Source organism: Fistularia commersonii, chromosome 18 (assembly GCF_037954325.1).
Source record: "Fistularia commersonii isolate RoL2024-O1a breed Wild chromosome 18, RoL_Fcom_v1.0, whole genome shotgun sequence".
NCBI classification, from domain to species: Eukaryota; Metazoa; Chordata; class Actinopteri; order Syngnathiformes; family Fistulariidae; genus Fistularia; species Fistularia commersonii.
This window is the reverse complement of record NC_141301.1, coordinates 13,861,424-13,883,637: the sequence shown is the minus strand read 5'-3', so window position 1 is coordinate 13,883,637 and position 22,214 is coordinate 13,861,424. Positions and strand designations below refer to the sequence as shown.

Here is a 22,214-nt window from a genome sequence, read left to right as displayed (position 1 = left end):
CAGGAGAAAACCACGGCTCGGGGTAGAGTTACCGCTTAGGCCGCGGGAATGTTGTATGGATACACACACCCGAGGACTGCCAACCTGCTGGAGGTACCAGATGAACTTCACAGTTTGTGAAGGTCTCATTAACAGCATAAACACAAGGGTTGGGAAACATCAGATAAAGAAGACGGAGGACAGATCTCATGGGAACACCCGCAACGTTAACGGACAGCTGAAACGATGAATTATGGGAATGAGAGTCAAATGACAATATTGTCACTTAAAAGAAAAAAAAAAGTGTGTGTGTGTGAGAGAGAGAATGGGAGTACTTTATTGAATCCCAAGAGGGAAATTGCCTATGTATGTGTATATATATATATATATATATATATATATATATATATATATATATATATATGTTTGTGTGTATACATACATGTATATATACATATATATACATACACGTATATACATATATGTGTGTGTGTATATGTATGTTTTGATATATATGTGTGTGTAAATATACTCACACACATATATATATGTATGTGTGTATATATAGATATATATGTAAATACACATATATATCTGTATGTATATATAGATAGGTGGTATATATACATACCTGTATGTGTTTGTGTGTATATATATATATATATATACCTATGTATTTATAGATGTACATGCACTAATATGTATGTTTATACACATGTATTTATGTATATATATCTGCACATGTATATATGTAAGTGCATATATATACACACACACATATGGATGTGTGTGTGTGTATGTATGTCTTAATATATATCTGTGTAAATATACACTCACACATATTTATACATATACATGTATATGTATGTGTATATGTATATGTGTATATATACATACACACACATACGTGTGTATATAGATATATATGTATATACACATATATATTTGTATGTATATATAGACAGGTGTGTATATATACATACCTGTATGTGTTTGTGTGTATATTTATATATATATATACCTATGTATTTATAGATGTACATGCACTAATATGTATGTTTATACACATGTATTTATGTATATATATCTGCACATGTATATATATAAGTGCATATATATATACACACACACATATGGATGTCTTAATATATATCTGTGTAAATATACGCTCACACATATTTATACATATACATGTATATGTATGTGTATATATATATATGTATATGTGTATATATACATACACACACATACGTGTGTATATAGATATATATGTATATACACATATATATTTGTATGTATATATAGACAGGTGTGTATATATACATACCTGTGTTTATGTGTAAATATATACCTATGTATTTATATATATACATGCACTAATATATATGTGTATATACCTGTATTTATGAATGTATATATGGGGTCGATACACATATATATGTGTGTGTGTGTGTGTCGACCCCAGGCCAGCCTTTTGTTGACACAGTCCTCAGATTGTAGGCGGATCCGAAATAATCTGAGGTTTTGACCAAATTATTACAAATTAATTCAATCACTTCGTCACGTGTAGTTTTCATTCGCAGCGGTTCCAGTTTTTCAGAGTGACAGAGGAAGAGGTGCAGCACAGCTCTTCCCGCGACCTCCCCACGCGTGGACCGCATCTGTGTATCCTCGTGTAATACTACTGCAGTACTTGTGTGGGAATATTGGTGTATCGGTATTATTTTGCAGGTGAGGGAGTACTCCAGCACTCTGGAGCAGCGGAGCGGATTATGAAGTGTGTGTTTAGGGTTTTAAATCCACGCCGGTGTCCCCGCGTCTCACCCCCCACGCAGGGTCGCTCCGCACCCACCCGCCGTGGGGTTCCGTCCTGCAGGCGCGGCACTGCGGCGAGGATGCGACAACCGGCGGGGCGGAGGGCGGACTCCGAGGCGGACCCCCCTCACACACACACACACACACACACACACACACCCCACCCTCCGCCCCTCGTCCGTGGGCCAGGTGAGCGAGACGCGAGTGGGTGTGGTGTCACGGCCGGGGCGGCGCTTCGGCTGAGACCGCAGCGGCGCGGCGGCAGCGGCTGCAGCGGCGGCGGCGGGGTGACGCGGGCTCGGCGGCTGTGGCTCCGTCACGGGTGGATCAGGTCCACGGATCTCGCGTCTAAGGTTGAATCCACGCCACGCAAAACCTGTAAGTACCTTTCTATTTAAAAGATTTTATCGGCGATGTTCGGGCGAAGTGATGGAATGCAGGACGCTGCAGGATAAACAGTAGATGCGAGTGCGTGTGCGTGGGTCAAACTTGTAATTCAAGCATTTTAATTTAATTTCGCTGTAATTTATGAGTGATGAGACAAGTTCATTTCAGTCGTGGAGAAGTTAAACATTTGCATTTTTGTTAAAAAAAATGGCAAAAATTTTTTTGGGGAAAAAATTATATATATATATATATATATATATATATATATATATATATATATATTTTTTTTTTTTTTATTTATATTTCTTTCCATTATTTCTTCTTACAAAGTAGTTTCTAGAAGTCAGGTGAGACACCTGTGCTTTGGTTTAACCTGCCCCTTCCTGGGTAGCAGGATCTGTTAATGCCTGGGGGGCCTCCTGCCACACACACACACACACACACACAGATATTTCAGCAGGTGCTGAGAAATCAAAAAATCCCACTGCAGCCCCTCAAAACAATTCCACCATTAGTTCCTAGGCTCATTAATCTCTTCATGTTTCCCCCTCAGAGCCCCTCAGGAGCCCCGCCGGGGGGCCGCTGACTCACTGCATGTTAAAGAAAGAAACCCCAGAGAGATTTGTTTAAAGTATGTTTCTGTGACGGCGCTGTCACACACACAGGGAGGAGGGCGTCAGGTGGGGATGATCTGCAGAGAAACAATAGGATGTATTATATACATACATATATATGTCTGTGTGTGTGTTTACACGCATGTTAGATGTTTTGGAGAGAAGGTCAGAGAAGCCAGACTGAGATGGTTGGGGAGAGTGAATATATTGGTAGACGGATGCTGGATTTTGGAGGTATAGATGAAGAACCAAACAGAAGATTTATGGACATCGTGAGAGAAGATATGAGGATAGTTGGTGTGAGAGAGAAGGATGCAGAAAATAGGGTTAAATGGAGAAGATTGATTGGCTGTGGCGACACCTGAAGGGAAAAGCACAAAGGAGAAGAAGATATTGACATGTATATACATATACACATGTGTGTATATGAATATACATATATGTATATATATGTATATATATAAACACACAGATATGTAAATATTATACATATATATGAAGAAGATATTGACATGTATATACACATACATGTGTGTGTATATATATATATATTTATATATATGTAAAAACACATACACATATATGTATATATACTCATGTATATATACATATCTGTGTGTTTGTTTATTTATATATATATATATATATATACATACATATATGTATATATCTACATATGTTCTTCAATATTCAGAGGTATATATATGTGAATATATAGATATATATATATACATACATACACACACACGTGTTTGTATATAAATTTATATATATATATACACACACGTGACATATATGTTTGTTTGTATATATATGTACATATATGTGTATGGATGTGTGTGTGTTTATATATGTATATATATATGTTTGTATATATGTGTGTATATATATATATAAACATATACATATATATATAAACATATACATTTATGTGTGTATGGATGTGTGTGTTTGTATGTTTATGTGTGTATGTATACATATACAGGACTGTCTCAGAAAATTAGGTATATTGTGATAAAGTTCTTTATCTTCTGTAATGCAATTAAAAAAACAAAAATTACTTTTTCATGATATTCTAATATTTTGAGATAGGATTTTTGAGTTCCCTAAGATGTAAGCCATAATCAGCGATATTTAAATAATAAAAGGCTTGCAATATTTCAGTTGATTTGTCATGAATCCAGAATGTATGACATTTTTGTTTTTGTAATTGCATTACAGAAGATAAAGAACTTGATCACAATATTCTAATTTTCTGAGACATTCCTGTATATATAAAACCAATGTATGTGTGTGTTTCCTCCCACAGGAGGCTCATTGGAGAACCAAAATTGACCAGATGTGTGAATAAATGTTATCTGTCTTTATATCACACGTGAATGAGAGGGTGAATGTTTTCATGATGTTTAAAGGAGAGGGTGACCGACTGTGATTAATGGGATGGATAATGAATGAATGAATGAATAGTTGTTTTATAAGTTATTTAAAGTTTCCGCTCTGCTGAATATTTTAATCTGTTGTTTGACTGATTCCCATCCACGTGTGTCCTTCCCTCGCTTCCTTCCCTCACCTCCTTCCCTCGCCTCCTCCTCCCTGTCCTCCTCACGCCGTCCGTCCTTCAGCTCCGGTCTCAGGATGAACTTCAAGAACCTGACAGAGTACCTGGCCTGGCTGTACTACCAGTACCTGCTCATCACCGGGATCTACGTCCTGGAGCCTTGGGAGAAGTCCATCTTCAACTCCGTCCTCTTCTCCGCCATCGCCATGGTGATCTACACCTCCTACGTCTTCGTGCCCATCCACGTGCGCCTGGCGCTGGAGTTTTTCTCCGGCGTCTGCGGCGGCCAGCCGGAGAGCACGGTGGCGCTCATGAACTGAGGGGGGGAAGCAGGCGAGGCCTTTCCTCCCGCAGAGACTCGTCCCTCCTCACGGTGACCCCGCAGCTGGCCATCAAGACCCAGATCCCCCTCCCCGCTTCCCGGGTTCGCCTCCGTCCTCCTCCCCGTGTCCCGCGTGAGTGCATCCAAAACGTTTGGTTTTGCATGACGGGACATTCATGGGTTTGCAAATTTGCACGCTCACCTGGTTTCCGGAAGCCGGCGTGCGGCGTGTATTTGCACGTCTGAGCGCTAATCACGGCGAGTCAAACGGTGACCCCTCCCGTCTTTTCTCGACGGGCTCTTATCATGACGAGCCGCCGCCGGCTCTGAAAACGGAGCCGCCGTCACCGTTTGTGTCACGGGATTCTCTGAAGCCGATGCTTTGCGGCCCAGAAGCTAATGCTACGCTATCTTTCTTAAACCGTCTCAATCAGGGATCTGCTAGATTTTTGTTGCCTATATTTAATTTAAAAAAAAAGGGTTTTATCACGAGGGACGTGTGCCCAGCCCCTCTGGATCTCCAGTGTTTTAGCTGTTGGTATTTCAGGGAGGCGCGCTCCGCACTGAGCATGAGCAAATATTGATAAAACACACCTTTGTTTTGTAGGCTCGGCTTTCTTATTGGCATCGATCGACTCAATCGACACACCCTGAGCTCAGACCGGAGCTGTTTGAGGACGCCGCCGTTCTGCGAAAATAAAAACCGTCCAGGGCCGGCTTCCCTGTAGTTGATCTACAGAGGGCCGAGCAGGCGAGCAAAGGGGTCGCGACTTTAAATTTTCCCGCTTCGGGTCGAGGGGCGCGCCGATCACCGTCTTAAAAATCATCTCATTTTTATGTCATTATATATTTATACACACTGACTGGTAAATGCTTGGCTGGTTACAATGTCAATTACCACATTTTTGATTATTTATGTCTGTTCTCTTGCGGCCATAAACCCCCCCTGTTACCTTTCACTGTGATTCTTGTCCAAACTATCATGTTCCCCTCGGACGTTTTGTAAAATTATTATTATTTTTTTTGTAATTAATGTTTCCACGGCAATGCACGGCTGCAATATCCACAAAATAAAGACATGGCAAGATTCTCAGAGGGACTGTCGAAGCGCGAGTTGGAAGTTATTTGGCCGTATGTACAGTAAACGGGGAGGCAGGTCGCAGATCTGCGGCGCTTCGGAGGGAAATGAGCCCGTCCGGACGACGACGGGCCGAGTTACCAAACCGGTTCTTTGCAGGTTGTGTAGAAGCGCGTGTCCGCCGTATGCCTTTCCCCCTTTTGCGTGCAGGAGAGGGGCGGGTCGTCCTCGCCTGGGCGACACTTGAACCCAACCGTCACGCTTGTTTCACATCATCACACCTCAGATGATAAACAACCCCAAGGATGTTGGAACAAAATGCGAAATTTGCATAATTCCCCCCCCCACACTTTCCAAGCCTTCCTGATATTTTACGCCGCATTTCTGCTCGTGGGACGTGCCCTCTTCTGGAAAAAAAAAAAACGAAACAAAGCGGGTCAGAGGTTATCTCCGTGTTTCTCATAATGAGACCCGGGGTAACTCCCGGCAACCGACAGGGAGTCGTCACGGAGCGATAACGTGCCGCTGGGTTTCAGTTTACAAGGAAACCCCGCCATCTTCAAATATTAATATTACAGCCAACATGTGACGACTCCTTCCACTCTGGATCAAGTCTCACACACGCACGCACACACACACACACACACACACACACACACACACACAATCGGCTACAGGCGCTATAGTTTAGCTCTACCTTCCAATGTGGCGCATGCATGCAAATTATCCGTCTCCATAGCGATGCCCCGGGCTACTGTTTTACCACAACCGACATCACAACAAAACAATGGTGCTCGTCCTTTTGTTTACCTCCGGCTGGGATTGTCATTTCTAAAAGACTCTCCGCTACTTTGATGAGGGATTCGTGTGAGGCGAACTCAAAGGGTCATGTTTTTTTCTGCCGTTGAGCCTTTTGAAGGCGGTCGAGGTCGAACGTAGAATAGCTTTTAATGTGCAATGAGTCCAAAAAAATCAAACGTGACGCGAACAAGCCGCTGAAGACACTACAGCACATGGAGAACGATTGTGAGGGATCACATCCTCACATTATCGGCCATCTGGTAAAATTCAGAGTAGAATTTAAAATCACTCTTGCCCGTGACGCCCTAAATGTCCTTCATATCTTCTTCTTTTGGCTTTTCCCTTCAGGAGTCGCCACAGCCAATCAACTTTCTCCCTCTAACCCTGTTCTCTTTATCCTCCTCTCTCACACCAACTACCTTCACATCCTCTCTCACTACATCCATAAAGCTTCTCTTCGGTCTTCCTCAAGACCTCCTGCCAGGCAGCTCCAATTCCAGCATCCGTCTACCAATATATTCACCATCCCTCCTCTGTCCGTGACCCAACCATCTCAGTCTGGCTTCTCTGACCTTCTCTTCAAAACATCCAACGTGTGTTGTTCCTCTGATGGACTCATTCCTGATCCTCTCCATCCTGGTCACTCCCAAAGAGAACCTCAACATCTTCATCTCTGCAACCTCCAGCTCTGCCTCTTGTCTTTTTGTTGTTGTCATTGTTTGTAGAGCCTACAACTTGGCTGGTGTCACCACTGTCTTGCTCATCTTTCCCTTCGTTCTGGCTGATAGTCTTCCAGCTCATAGTACCCTGAACACTTTTCTCCACGTACTCCAACCTGTTTGAGCCCGTTTCTTTACCTCTTTTCCATACTCTACATTGCTCCGGCCGTTGACCCCAAGTACCTGAAATCCTCAAACTTCTTGATCTCCGCTCCCTGTAGCCTCACCGATCCACCCGGGTTCCTCTCATTTACACGCATGTATTCTGTCTTGCTGCAACAAACCTTCATTCCTCTCCTTTCCAGGGCATACCTCCACCTCTCTAGATGTTCCTCAACCTGTTCCCTGCTCTCAGTACGGATCACATTGTCATCTGCAAACTTCAATGTCCATGGAGATTCCTGTCTAACCTCATCTGTCAGCCTGTCCATCACCACTTCAAACAAGAGGTCCCACCTCCACCTTGACAGAGTCCCAGCTCCACCTTGAACTTCTCTGTTACACCTCACCACTGTCTAACAGGTAGCATACATGTCCTGCACCAGTCTAACATACTTCTCTGCCACTCCTCTCTTGACAATCTGTGTTCTTCCAATGGCTATCCCATGATGCACCACTCTCTTCCTGTCCAGTCTGCACTCGTGTCTCTTCATCAGATCTTCTCTGGAGTCCATGTTGTAGGTTCCCAGAGTGCGTCAACCATTGTTATTTCTTTACGAAAGCTTTTATTGTTTCATTTCAGCTATTAGCATGGAGCTATTAGCGCTACTGTTATCATTACAGAGATCATCGGTCCTCTCAGAATCCTCACACCTCCTCTGTCCATCACACTCTTGTTTTTTATCTTTCTGACCTTCTGTCTTTCCATTTTACCCCGGCCGGTTGAGGCAGAAGGCCGCATGCATTGAGCCGAGGTAAAATGCTTGCATAAGCGCTCGCTCACGGGTTAATGTCGGGGTTTCTGTGGATCGTCTTACAAATAAAATCCAACCTGACCCGTCTGTAAGTTGATGTTTACAGTTTTGCTTCCCTGAAATGTACAGCGCCTTCATGTGACCTCGCCGGGAAGCAGCGTTTCGCCAAAATTGGTCACTTAGTGAATCATTTGTTCACCATCAAAACAAATGACGACGCCTCCCAACCCTTCTATTAAAATGTCATAAAGTCATTTAACAGGCAAAACTATAGGGAGGAACTTGTTGGCACTGTTGGGTGTGTGTGTGTGTGTGTGTGTGTGTGTGTGTGTGTGTGTGTGTGTGTGTGTGTGTGTGTGTGTGTGTGTGTGTGTGTGTGTGTGTGTGTGTGTGTGTGTGTGTGTGTGTGTGTGTGTGCTCTATAGGGAGTAGGGTTTCACATTCTGGATGAGGAGGTGAAGTAGTTGCGTCCTTAAACTTTACAACACACCAGTTGTGTGTATTTTTTTTTTTTTAGGTGCAACGGAAAGACAGGAAGGAGTCTTTTGTCTCTTTTCTCATCGAATCTCCGTAAATCTTTTCGAGGCCTCGGCCTCTTTAGAGTTTGCAGCTTTGATTTACTACCTGATGGATCTTCAAGGAGGACGAGAACAAGGAGTCTTATTTACGAGTTGGTCAACACGAGTGTCCGACCGGATGGAGACGAACGAATCCTGGAGGTAAAAACACAGGAAGTCACTGCCTGAAACTGGTCTAAGTGATACTTTATATTCATTTAAAGTATATAAAGTTCAAGGCACAAGCCTGCCACCCAGTGGCCATTAAAGTGCAGCACCAAACAAACCAAAGCGCAATAATACAATAATTAATAACTTTACCTTTTTACAGAACCAGAAAGAATTAAAGATACTTTAAATAATAAAGAATGAAGATGATGATTATCATAATGATGATGATGATGATAATAATTATTACCTCGAATTTCCTCAATGGGGATCAATAAAGTATTATCTCATTTTCTTAGTGAGTATAAGTATTAATAAGTGATAATAAGTCATAGCAACGATGATGATGATTATAATGATAATAGTAAAGATTTATAATAATTAATAAAATGAATAAAAGCAATCACAATTATTATCAATATATAATATAGTATATTATAATGTAATATAATAATAGATTATAAATGAAAATAAAAATAATTATAATTATTATTATTATATACTAACACTACTACTACTACATCAAGTACTATTACATCCAGTTATAATTATAATCATGAAAGGGGAGAGTTATATTTTAAACAGTTTCTGATTTATGGGATTTATGGGTTTATGATTTTTGGGGTCCATTATTAGGGTTTATTTTTTTCTTCTCCCTCTTCTTATCCTTTTGTCTCTGTTGTTGTCTAAACACTTTAGTGTGATTTCCAAATGTGTTTTTCTGTCTTTCCCTCTTGCTTTTACACTTCGAAGGAACTTCTGGAATGTGATTCCAGTATCGCTATTGTTATTCTTTAATTATTACTATAATCACCACCCTGTTTAGTTTTTCCACTTTGTTTCCTTGAGGGCAGCAGTTTAATCAGCAATGAATCATGTCACAAGTATTAGACAGGGTTTGCTTTGAGTTAATGTTTGACAATCTTGGGTTCATGAAACCGGGAGCGTAAAAGTGCTCCGTCACACCAGACGAGAAGCAAAACCCCTGAACTTGAGAAGATTTATGAGCTGCTTGGTCAGTTTGTCTCTGTGTAAATATGTCAAGATCTTTGGGAAAATCATATTCACTGAAATTGAATTCAGGTACATTTTTGTTACGGGTGAATATCTTGATTCTTGATAAAGGATAATAAGTTTCCGTCACAAATTGTTGAATCATAACATGAAACCTTTTCCGGGGACCTGCGATGGTCTGACCCTGGGGCCAAACCTGCCCCCTCCATATCTTTATACTATACATCTAGTTTTTAAGCTATTTCGATTTATAATGATATAAATTAAGACGTCAAGTAAAATTGAAACAAAGAAAGATGGTGGTATAATAGTAGTAAAGATCTACAGGTACATTATATATGTGAACAATAGCAAAGTACAATGTGGGCTCCATCCCTCCCCCAGTCTATATTTTATTTACATTTTATCATTCACTCCATTTTTTAGATATTATGTTTCATATATTTGTTTCATTATTTTCATTGCCATTTGACTGATAATGCTTTCTCTTTTTTCATTTTGATTTCTTATTTAGATTTTTTAATGTAATTTTAACCGCAATTTTTTTGTTTTCACCTTTTCATTTTGGATTTTGGATCCAAAACTATAACTATAAAAAATTATAGATTTTGTTCATTTTCATTTTTTATTTTACACCTCTTATGTTCCAATTTTAGATTTATTTATTTCATTTTTTTTCATTTTTTAATTTTCAACCATTCATCTTGATGTATCAGCTTTAATTCTTTTTTAATTTTCTATATTTTAATACTAAAAATGAATTTTTCATTTCTGATGATTCTGATGTTCGTTTTTTAAATTTAATTTTTAATTTTTATACCATTTATTTATGTTTCACTTTTCAATTTCCATTTTTTATTTACTATTTTTTCCATTTCTATTTCTCTTTTTCTCAATTCCTAATTTCGATTTTTTATTGTCATTCTCTATATTTCACTATTCATTTGTTGATTGCTTTATTTATTATTTCCTTTTTAATTTATCCTGTTTAGTATTTACCTTTAGTTTTTTCCATTTTCTTATGATTCATTATGGGCTTTCATCTTTCAATCTTGATCATTTTTTTCTTATTTGATATTTTCATTTTCCATTTCATTCTAAATTTTTTTTTTAAATTTCTAAATCTATTTTTTTGTTTCTAATTTTCATTGTAAAATTTTTCTACTGGTTTTCATTTTAATTTTTTCATTTTCATCATGTTTTGGATTTTCATTCTCAATTTTCTGTTTTGTTTTGTTTTTTATTTCTTAATTTCTTATTTTCCATTTTTAAAATTTTATCATATATATCATATATTGTCGCTTGAATTTTTCAGATGTTAGTTTCTCAATTTCTTTACTGTATTTATGTAGTCTTAAATCGATTTTTCATTTTTTTTTCAAATTCCAATTTCTCAGTTATCAAAATCAGTTATTCGTTTTTTTTATATTAGCTCACTTGAGTTTTCATTTCAGTTTTTTATTTGTCTATATATTTTTCAGTTTTCAATACTTTATTTTCTCATATCTATGTTTCTATTTTTGTATTATTCATTTTTTTTTACATTTTCAAGTTTTAACAAACATTTTAGTGTATTATTTCAGATTTTCTTTTTAATTTTTTTTTCATTTTTATTTTAATTTTCATTTTTTATGTTACATTTTAATTTTTCTTTTGATTTTTTAATTTTCTTTGATTTTTCTTTTCATGTTTTGATTTTACAAATTTTACATATGATTTTACATATTTAACATTTTTCGAATTTACATTTTCATTATTCTGCTTGAAATGACAAATGTAAACATGTTTTTAATATTTTCTTTTCAATTTGTTACTTTAACTTACATTTTCACTTTTCAGTATTTTTTTTTTTGATTTTCAAGTTTTTAACTTTTGTTATTTTTCATTTCTTACTGTATATTTTCATTTTTATGTAAAATTTTAAATTTTCCATTTTAAATTTTTTTTTTTAATTTTCATTTTTATTCACTTTTTCATTTTCAAGATTAACTTTATTTTAATTCTTCTTGTGTATTTTAGATTTTTAATCATCAATTTAATTATTAGGTTTTAATTTTCATTCATCTTTATACTCATTTTTCATCTTTACTTTTTCAGTTTCCATATTCGTTTTATTTCTTTATTTTTTTCTCAATTATTCATTTTTCTTTTTCTTTTTTATATATATAGATTTTTTTACATTTCATTTCTTGGTCCTCATTTTTCAATCTTACATTTTTATTTTTCCATGTTCGATCAATTGTTCATATTTCTTTTTTACTTCATTATTTTATTTATTTTAAGTTTCTATTTTACGTTTTTCAAATATTCCTGTTTCATTTCTTAGTTTTCTTTTTTATAGATTCATTAATCAGTTTCCAGTGTTCCACTTTCACATTTTATTCTTCTTCTATTTTTACAACATTTTAATTTCTTTGAATTATTTTAAATTTTCAATTTTTTGATCTTCATTGCTTTAATGTGTTCTCTTTGTATTTGCTAGATTCATTTTTCATTTTTCAGTATTCATTGTTATTGTTGAGTTTTATTTTTTTCATGTCTTATTGTATGTTTTAATTTTTAATCTTACTTTTTTATTTTTGAGATTTATTTTTATTTCATTTTACATTTTTTCATTCGCTTTTTTCAATCATTTTTAGTTTTTCATTCTTTACATGCAATTTTCATGTTTAAATTTACATTTTCCAATTTTTGTTCTTTCAATATTTTTTTTATTTCTCAATCATTGATGTTTTGTTATATTGATTTTTTTTTACATGTACATTAACTTATGTTATATTCAAGTTTTTTCTTGTTTCATTCCTTATTCATGTTCCTTAATTCTTCATTTTTTATTTCTTCTTTTTCCATCTTTAATCTTAAATTATTGTTTCTTTTTTTTTATATTTTGAGTCATATTTATTTATTCTCTATATTTTTGTTTTTTATTTTTATTTTTGAGTATATCTTTTACTTTTTACTTTTATTATTTAATTCATTTTAACATTTCAATTTTTCTTCTTCCATTTTTTATTTTCCAAATATTTATCTGTTTCTGGTTTTCATTTTTCATTTTTTTCTTTCTATTTTTTAGTTTTCAATCAACTAATTTTTAAGTTTTTTCCCGTTTTTGAATTGTAATTTTAATTCTTTCTGTTTTGCCCAGTTTTTGTTTTTTCACCTTTGATTTTTCATTTCAATATTCTTCATCTATTCTTCATTTCCCTTTATTCATTTTTATGTAACATTTAAAAAATTGTAATTTTTTGTTTTTCATTTCTTTTCGATTTTTTTCATTTCCTTACTTTCAAGATTAATCTTTAATTTTTCAATCATTCATTTTTCCGTTTTTTTATCGTTCATTTAATTCCTCTTTTTATCTTTCAATTGCTCGTTTTCGTTTTTACTTATTCATTTTTCATATATTCATTTTTCATATTTTCTTTACCTTAGCACTTTTTTCAATATTTTTCATGTCTTATTCTAACTTTTTTGTTTTTCATTTTTCAATAATTCCTTTTTCTTTTTTCATATTTTTCATTCTCATTTTTCAAATTTAAAATTTCATCTTCCATTTTTCATTTTCGTTTAAAATAAACAGAAATTGCAACTCTGCACAAATGTAATAAAAAACTGAACATTTTACAAATTTTACAGCCAGGTAGCAGTTATAAATAGAAAGTCTGCACAAATGCTGGATGTGATCACAAATAAAGAAGAACACAGAAAGGTCGAATCTCAAAGGTTGTAGACATCAATTCAAGACACAATCCAAGTTGAGACATCAAGTACAATCAATATATTGTGTGTATTCTATTTTATTTAATTTTGTATTTTCATTTTCATTTTTTATGTGTTTTATGTGTTTATGTTATAATCTTTAATTTTAAAGGTTATTTTTTATATCTTATATATTTATCTTTTAAAAGGTTTCATTTCTAACTTTTATTTGTCAGCTTTAAATGTTTAATTCTGTAAATTTACTTTTAATTTTCAAATTTTTACATCTTATATTTACCGTTATATTTTTTACTTTTTTGAAAATCTTCTCATTCTTTACTAATACATTTTGATTTAATAATACATAATTGTAAATTATTTTATTCTGTTTTCATTTTTGACATTTCAATTTTTCATTTGCCGTTTTTAACATTTACATTTTAGTTTTTTATATTTTACATTTTAACTTTATACTTTTTTATACTTCATATTTTGATTTATCATTTTACGTTTGTCATTTTTAGTTTTTAGTTTTCAATTCATATTTCCCATTGTCTTATTTTCATTGTTTTTATCTTTTTTATTACGTTTTTTTCATTTCTCTGTAATACTTCTCATTTTTAATTTTATTTTGTACTTCATAATTTTCATTTTCTTCATTTTTCTTTTTTGAATAATTCTTTATTTCATTTTCATTATGTTTTTTCCATTAATTTTCCATTTTTGAAATTTTATATTACATTTATATTACCTTTTTACAATTTCATTTTTTATACGGATTTTCAATTTTTCATTTATTTTTTATTTTGTCATTTTTATTTTATTTTTTTAAACCTTATATATTTATACATACATATATATATAATTATATTATATATAAAACATATATATATAATTATTATATATATACTTTTTCACTTTTTATATATTGTATTTTATATTTATATTATATTTTATATTTTCATAATGTAATACATTATTTATATTTCAATTTTTCAGTTTTTTTTTTTTATAATTTTCTCATTTGTAATTCTTTAGGTTTCATTTTTTTTTCCCTGTTCCTTTTTTTCACCAATTTTATCGCGGTGATCTTGATGCATGCTTTCAGGGAGGGCGTGTGCGGCGGGTAAAAGGCTTTTTGTTCTCTCCCCTCCACCTAAGACGCGTCCTGCACTGCCAGAAACCCCGGCCAATGTCATTAGCAGCTAATACTGGATACAGGATCTGCATTCTCCTTGATAAGACCCTGAAATAAAGTAGAACATTTCAAAGTTTGCAGCTTGTCATTTTTTTTCAAACGCACCTGCAAGCGGCAAATAATCACACGGAGAATAAACATGTGTCTGAAAATACACCAGCTTTGTCTGCTCCGCCTCGGGACGTTCACCCCGGCCTAGAGAACGGGGTCAATGTAAGGCAACCCGGCTCCCACCGTCCCCCCCGAGTCCTCTTCGGTCCTCTCTCTGCTCGGCTGCACCCGGTGAGAAGGCGACGGAGGCCGGGGGCGGGGACGGCGCCGGCGTCGAGCTAGCGGCCAGGCGATTGGCGCCCGGAGGGGGGGCCCTGGAAACCCACCGCTCCCGTTGTGCGCGGAAGGACGGCGGGGTCGAGCGCGGAGGACCCACAACGGGAACCTGCCGCTGCGGAGGAGGGACGACGGGAGAGATTGTAAACAGAGGCGAGGAGACACGACGGAGTAAACATCGCCATCTTCCTCGAGGTCTTTGGCGACTCGGGCGTGTCCGAACGGAGAGGTGCGAGCGCACGGAATCCACCGAATCACTGGAAAGAGAAACCCCGACGCTATCTTTTTACAACATGAGAGCCAATCATTGTGTGGCGGCGCCGTGCGAACCGCGGTCACGGGCTCATGTGCACGGCGCCGGTCACAGTGGCCACACAAGCATAGCGGCCGCACAGATCTGAGGCGGATAAGCCGGTGCCTTTGACAAACAGCTCAAGTTTAGCAGCCGCTGATTGAGGAGATTATGAAGCTCCCCCCTCTGGATGTCCACCGAGTAAATACCGGGCTCCTTGCGCCGAACGTCCGACGGCGAGTCGTTTCGATCAATAAATATTGGATCAATACGTCCGAGAGGCTCTTCGGGTGGGGTTTCCTCCTCGGATGTTGGAGGAGCTCCTCCCGTATCGGGTGACCCATTGCCCCGCGGCCTTTGCACCTCGCCTCGCTCGCGGCGGCCGCTGTATCCCGTGTCACAAAAGCACCTTTCTACACAACGGGGCTACAGAGGAGGTTCTCCTTGGGTCGTCTCCAGACGCCCCCTTCTCCCCCCCCCCCCACACACACACCCACCCCGCCCTCCCGGCAGACCCGGGGAGGCGGATTCGTCCGAAGCCGCCGGAGATACCAGAAGCTTCTGCTGCCGAGCCGTCGCGAAAGGGGATAAATGACCCTTCTACCTATGCAGAACTGGGTGAGTCCCGATTTCGACATTTGGCGTGCCGGCGTCTAATTTAAGGGGAGCTCTGGCGCTTTTCACGAGTTGACTGAAATCGCTCAAACGTTAAGGAAACGCAAAGAGGAAACTGAGAACGGGAAGGAAACCGTCCATCGGCACGAACCGGGTTTCATCGCACGCGCTAAGAAAGCGTCCTCTGTTTCCAGGATTGTGCTCAGCCATGACGAACCTCGCGGGTCCCTCGGCCGTCGCGGCCTTGGCGGTGCTTTCGCTGGCCGTGCTCTCCTGCGCCGAGGCCAAGACCACGCAGAAGCCGAAGTATCCGTACACCAAGAAACCCGTCCCCCAGGCGCAGAAGCCGGTGACCGTCGGCCAGCCCGGGGTCCCGGAAGCGGCGCCCGCCGTGGATCTTAGCGCCGGCCGGAACTCCTACTCGGAGCCCCCCGGCGTCGGCCCTGAGAACTACACCCTGGACTACAACGAGTGCTACTTCAACTTCTGCGAGTGTTGTCCCCCGGAGACCGGCCCCCGGGGGCCCAAGGGGGAAGCGGGATCGGCGGGTAAAAGGGCAGACGTTATCCTCTCGTTTTTGCAGCTTTTGGAGCTGTTTTGACGGATTCGCTCACCGCTCCGCCGAGGCCCTTCTTTTTTCATCTTCTTCGTCTTGTCTTCGTCCATTAAGGGCCGGTGGGAGACAGAGGCCTCGACGGGGCGGCGGGGTCTCCAGGACTTCCAGGGCATCCAGGACCTCCTGGACCTCAAGGGCCTCCAGGGCCGCCGGGCGGGAGCGGCATGAAGGGGCTAAAGGGGGAAAAAGGTGGGAGTGAAGGGGACGTCCATCCATCCGTCCATCCGTCTATCGATCTATCTTTCTATCTGATCCTGAATTGCTGTGACGAGATTTTGTTTCTACACCAGAAGTCAATATTCACACGACAAAGATAATGTGCCAAATATCAGTGGTAAAGCACAGATTTTCTCCAGACATACTGAATATGACGAAGCTCTGAATGTCAACCTCTCAGGGGAAAAAGGGGAGCGAGGCAGCGGCGGCTCGGCCGGGTCTCCGGGTCTTCCGGGGAAGCCAGGACTAAAAGGTGCCGGGAGCTACGATTTGTTCAGATGATTCACGATGATTCAGACTCCCCTGATCCTGGTTGCTCCTCCCGCAGGTGACGGCGGCTCGAAAGGGGAGAAAGGCGAGACGGGGATTCAAGGCGTCAAAGGTGACGGTGGGAAGAAAGGCGAACCCGGAAGGAACGGGACGGCCGGTGAGAAAGGAGAACCGGGAAGAGAGGGGCCGGCGGGGCCTCCCGGGCAGGCGGTGGACATCGGGCCGAAGGGAGAAAAGGGGGACAAGGGGGAATGCGGGACGTTGGGGGAAAATGGACAGAAGGGTGAGCGCGGCGACTCCGGGCCTCCCGGGATCCCAGGACACCAGGGGATTCCGGGAATGAACGGCAAGCACGGCTCCCCGGGTCCCGTGGGCGTCCGGGGAGATCCCGGGCTGCCGGGGTCGCAGGGCGAGGCGGGGGTGAGGGGGCCGCAGGGTCCGCAAGGCGTAAGAGGGCCGTTCGGGCCGAAAGGGGACCGGGGCTACCCGGGGATGAGGGGCGAGCGAGGGCTTCGGGGGCTGAAAGGGGCCAAAGGGTCGGGAGTTCCCCAGACACGGTCGGCCTTCAGCGTGGGGATCTCCCCGAGAAAGTCCTTCCCTCCGTCCGGTTTCCCCATCCGCTTCGACAAGGTCTTCTACAACGAGGAAAACCACTTCAACGTCACGTCCAACAGCTTCATCTGCGCGCACGCCGGCGTTTACGTCTTCTCCTTCCACATCACCGTTCGCAATCAGCCGCTTCGAGCCACGCTGGTGGTGAACGGGACTCGGCGAGTGAGGACGCGGGACTCCCTGTACGGCCAGGATATCGACCAGGCGTCCACGCTGGTGGTGCTGCGGTTGGCGGCGGGCGATCAGGTTTGGATGGAGACGCTCAGAGACTGGAACGGGGTGTACGCCAGCAGCGAGGACGACAGCATCTTCTCCGGATTCCTGCTGTACTCGCCCTGATTCTGGTGTGGCTGCAAAAAAAAAAAAAAAAAAGAAATACAAGTTCCGGGTGGTTGCCCAAGCCGATCTTTTGATAAGACGGAAGGTTCTCATGAACATCTACCTGAGGATTCCAGGGTTGTCGGTATAACCGTGTTTAACGTTCTCAACGCGAGTATTCTCTTATCTGAGTAGGGTTTTTGACAGGTTCCCTTTTAGGTGTAGACGAAAATAGTGTTGTTATTTAAAGCTTCTGTATGTTTCCCTGACAACGTTGAACATTTTGATATCCATCTTGTGTCCATCTGTCCAGATTCGCCCGTGTCGTTGTACAACATCTCCTTCAAGCTAACGATTTCATCGAAAATAAAACTCCGTTGTACTATCAGTTATGGAATGCTTTATTCACTTCCAGCAAAATCACATTTGCCATTGGATCACAGAAAAAGGGCACTGAAAGACCTGATGGAGGAAGCGGTGTGTGTTCTGTCCCGGACTTTATGGCTTATTCGTGACGCCTTGCACAGGATATAAAGAGCTCGCCGATCTGTCGCCGAATCCCTCCGACACACTGAAAAGGTCCGGGGCTTGGGTTCGGACAACCGAGTTGACAGATGTGCGAGAAGCACCGGGGGTTCGGAGGGACGTTTAAGTTTTTATGGGCTCCAAGGAGAAGTCCATGGTTGGGATTGGGGTTTCTAAAGGCTGCAAGCCTCTGGGATGGACAGCCGGAGGGTCGCTCTCCTGCGGTCCTGTCGGTTCAGAGAGAGACCTGTGACATCAACACCTTCGCCAAAATTGCAAGACATCAGGAGGTCAACTCTAAATCAAGTGTTACAGACAATTCTATGTACCGGCTGCTTGTCCGTAATGTTGAGTATTGCTCTTTCGTGAGAGGCCCAGCAGAGGCACCTTGGCCTTGCAGCTGTAGGAGCCCGGGTTGCGTCTGGCCAGGAATCTGTTCTCCGAGGCCACCGGTCCGAGTAGCTTCCCGTTCTTGTAGAAGTAGTAGCTCAGCGGAGGAGCCGGATCGCGGACATTGTAGTTGACGTGGCAAACGAGCTTCATCCTGTTTTGCAAAATCATATCGCTGTTCGTGATGATCTCCATATACGGCTCCGAGAGCAGGTCTGCGAGACGGACCGGTGGGGAGAATGTAAGCGGACATACACCCGGAAATGCCGAGATGATTGGGAGCATTTTCAAGGTCTCAAAACTTTGCGACTCACCCAGCACCTCCACTTTGGTAGCCACTGAAATGACAGAGTAGGTACGCATATCGTACGTCCAGGAGGCTCTGCAGGAGTAGAACCCCCGGTCTTTGGGGGTTAAGTTTGTCAACTGGAAGTGTGAACCGGAGCCTCTCTTGACTTCGATTCCATTTTTGTACAGAATCACCTCATGGGGCGGCCTGTTGTGCCGAGTGCGACAAGTCACGTTGGCGTTTTCCCCGACCAGGCTGCGTTGGGATGGGCCCTGCAGAATGGCCCACCCGCCTGCAAAGGGCAAAGGAGAAGAGGACTCCCGTGAGCAAGAGCTTGCGGCCGGTGAGCAAACCGGAGCACGTGGCAGCCGCGAAAACACAGAACCGCTTCCCTTTTTGGATGTCGACAGAGGAGCGGTTGAGCAAAGAGATCTTTTTGGGTCAGATACAACAACTTTGGCTCGTAAACTGATGGATGTGAACTCACCGTCTATGTTTATCTCCAATGGCAGACTCATCAGGGTTTCCAAGCCTCCCACTAACGTCTCCCTCCATCCTTTGCAATAATATTTTCCGCTGTCTTTCAACCTGGCTAGCACATAAAGGGTGTCCGCGCCTCCTGCAATCTCCTCGGATCCCCTGAACCAGTGGAACGTCCAGGATCTCGTCTGTGTTTCAGGAACGCTGCATCTCAGCTTGATGGTCTCGCCAGAGAAGACCCTGGTGTTTCCTGCCACTATCTCTATGACCGGTTTGATCGGGACCTGGAGATCTGGAAAATGAGAGCAGAATGTAGAGAGGAACTCGGGAGCTGTGAAAATATTCTTCAGAAAGTCACCAGATGAAGTAGATTGGTGGTTAAGGAAAACTAAAAATCCGTTAGCGCAGCATGGTGGTGCAGCAAGAAGGTCTCTGGTTGGATGCCCACAGGAGGCCTCCAAGACACAAGAATTTTGTCATGACGCGAGCATACCGAAATTTTGTAGGGACTCCCAGCTTTAGGGAGGCATAAGAAAGAGGCGCAAAAATGTTAAATAAGCAAAGGTTCACATGAGACCCAGATGTATGTACTGTGGTCCCTCGCTACTTTGCAGTTCGGCTTCTGCGCCCTCGCCACTTCGACGATTTTGTTTTTGTAACTTGGTTCTCGCCATTTATCGTTCTTTAGCGAATCTTTGCAGTGTTTGACATTTTTTTCTCGGGATAAAATCGCCATATTCTAGCCTAAGAAGAAACAAACAGTAAAAAACGTAGTAAAATCATACTAAAATTCATTTTTGTCAAATAAATAAAATACGAGATCTTTTTTGCTAAACAAATACCAAGCATCGTGAACTGTCGCTCCTACCATTGTGCCCACGCGAGATCTCGGAATAACACTGCCTAAGTGGACCCGTACTTGGCATGCTACTGGCTGATGGAGCATGTTGTTCAGTTTTTCATGTTGACTCGTTCATGGAGAGAAACAGCTCTTCTCCTTGTAGGTTGTGCCGAGCATACATGTCCTGGTCCACTTCGCTGTTGTTTGCGTAAGCGTGAATACTGTCCACTTTGTGCTATTTAGTTGGTGAAAGTGTATTTCATTATTTTGCCCGGCATCTAGCCAAAAGTCTGGTATAGACCCAAAGCATAGCAGGAAGACGCTGACTATTGCTGAAAAGATAAAACTTCTCAATTTGTTAAAGGAAGGCAGTGTATGTTACAATTTTCCAAAAGTGTTGAGTGTACTGTATAAGAGTGAGGGAAGCATAATACTGTCAATGGTGGGTTGATAACAGTTTGAGGGAGGCTGGTAAAGGGTTGGGTGTTAAAATATCTGCAAATAACGTCAAAACTTCACATCTTTACTTTGCCGAAAATCACTTTCGTGGGCGAAAAGTTACAGTCCACTGTATCTCCATAATTGACGACTAGCCAAGGGTGGACCTCGCCTTTCGACAATCCAGGCTGATATCGGCTGCAGGACCCCCGCAACCCTGAGCGCAGAGTCGGGGTGCAGAGAATGACTGAATGAATTCATACTTACCTACAGGTTCTACACACAGCGGTTGCGTTGAAAGGACTGAAATGGAAAAACAAGACATCACAAATAGCGAACACCAAATGCTATGTGTGAAATATCATGACTTGAACTCACCAAGGACGCAGATGAAGACGGCGAGCCGGGCAAACATTTTGTCTCTGCGATGGGACAGATCCACAGGGCCGTCCTTTTATTTTAAAAGTCGGGGGAGGAAGTGAAAGCGTGGTGTTTTTTGGGTCAAATCGCAGGATGTCCTCTTTTAGAAATAGCGTGCTTTCGTTACTCGCAAATTTAATGCGCTTCGTTTAATTTGTTTCTATGTATATTCAACCACATTGGGCAGAAGGCGTCCATAATTTTCAAATTCCCCGAGTGAGGTCAAGGGATTTTATTTTATTCCCACACCCATCAGATGCATAATAGATGGGTGGGTTCTTCTTTCATAATTATGTAATATTTAATAATTTTGCTGCGTCAACTGCGAAAGTTAAAGAAGTGTCAGATACACTGCAAAATGTATGGGAAGTTCTCAGGGTGAATAAAAACGTCTTTTAACGGGATTGGGAGAGCGTGATTGGTTAAAAAAAAGAGAATTCATGATTGCAAAGGTACTTGAATGCACCAGGTGGCACGAAGGCAAAATTAAACCTTGGTATCGCGGCTCACCAAACTGAGAATATGCGGCAGCTACAAAGATTTACAATATCGATTTAAAATAAACAAAGCTCTATTTGCATCCTAGCAGCAGAAAATACAAAAACCTTTTAAACAAACAAATTAAGTGATGTGGATTTAATCGGTGACTCTGTGGGATGACGATGTTATATTGGTGCCGTATCGCTTCGTGGACACTGAACCAAAGAGGAAATGTAAGTATTTACAGGAAAAGCTAGATTTA

The 22,214-nt window shown here is 40.8% G+C and overlaps 3 protein-coding genes across 5 annotated transcripts; 2 read left to right on the top strand and 1 right to left on the bottom strand.

Moving 5' to 3' along the window:
- Positions 1-1,993: 1,993 nt before the first annotated feature.
- On the top strand, positions 1,994-7,708 carry sptssb (serine palmitoyltransferase, small subunit B). 2 transcript variants are annotated; one of them, XR_015107446.1, is made up of 3 exons: positions 1,994-2,172; positions 4,418-4,808; positions 7,579-7,708. XR_015107446.1 is itself a non-coding variant. In XM_086164322.1 (2 exons), the coding sequence occupies exon 2, from the start codon at positions 4,431-4,433 to the stop codon at positions 4,671-4,673; it is 243 nt and encodes an 80-aa protein (XP_086020448.1). In that variant the 5' UTR covers positions 1,994-2,172; positions 4,418-4,430; the 3' UTR covers positions 4,674-5,779. The 2 variants fall into 2 exon arrangements, 1 of the variants encoding a protein (XP_086020448.1); XM_086164322.1 differs by lacking the exon at positions 7,579-7,708 and having other exon boundaries at positions 4,418-5,779.
- An 8,549-nt stretch (positions 7,709-16,257) lies between these two features.
- Positions 16,258-18,471, top strand: otol1b (otolin 1b). 2 transcript variants are annotated; one of them, XM_086165086.1, is made up of 4 exons: positions 16,258-16,605; positions 16,773-16,862; positions 17,071-17,142; positions 17,218-18,471. In XM_086165086.1, the coding sequence occupies exons 1-4, from the start codon at positions 16,266-16,268 to the stop codon at positions 18,108-18,110; spliced, it is 1,395 nt and encodes a 464-aa protein (XP_086021212.1). In that variant the 5' UTR covers positions 16,258-16,265; the 3' UTR covers positions 18,111-18,471. The 2 variants fall into 2 exon arrangements, with proteins under 2 accessions (XP_086021212.1, XP_086021211.1); XM_086165085.1 differs by having other exon boundaries at positions 16,728-16,862.
- Positions 18,472-22,165, bottom strand: LOC147224496 (Fc receptor-like A). The gene is made up of 6 exons (XM_086165089.1): positions 21,431-22,165; positions 21,320-21,355; positions 19,781-20,065; positions 19,319-19,585; positions 18,944-19,219; positions 18,472-18,841 (listed from the first exon to the last, which is right to left on the bottom strand). The coding sequence occupies exons 1-6, from the start codon at positions 21,465-21,467 to the stop codon at positions 18,738-18,740; spliced, it is 1,005 nt and encodes a 334-aa protein (XP_086021215.1). The 5' UTR covers positions 21,468-22,165; the 3' UTR covers positions 18,472-18,737.
- Between the last annotated feature and the right edge of the window lie 49 nt (positions 22,166-22,214).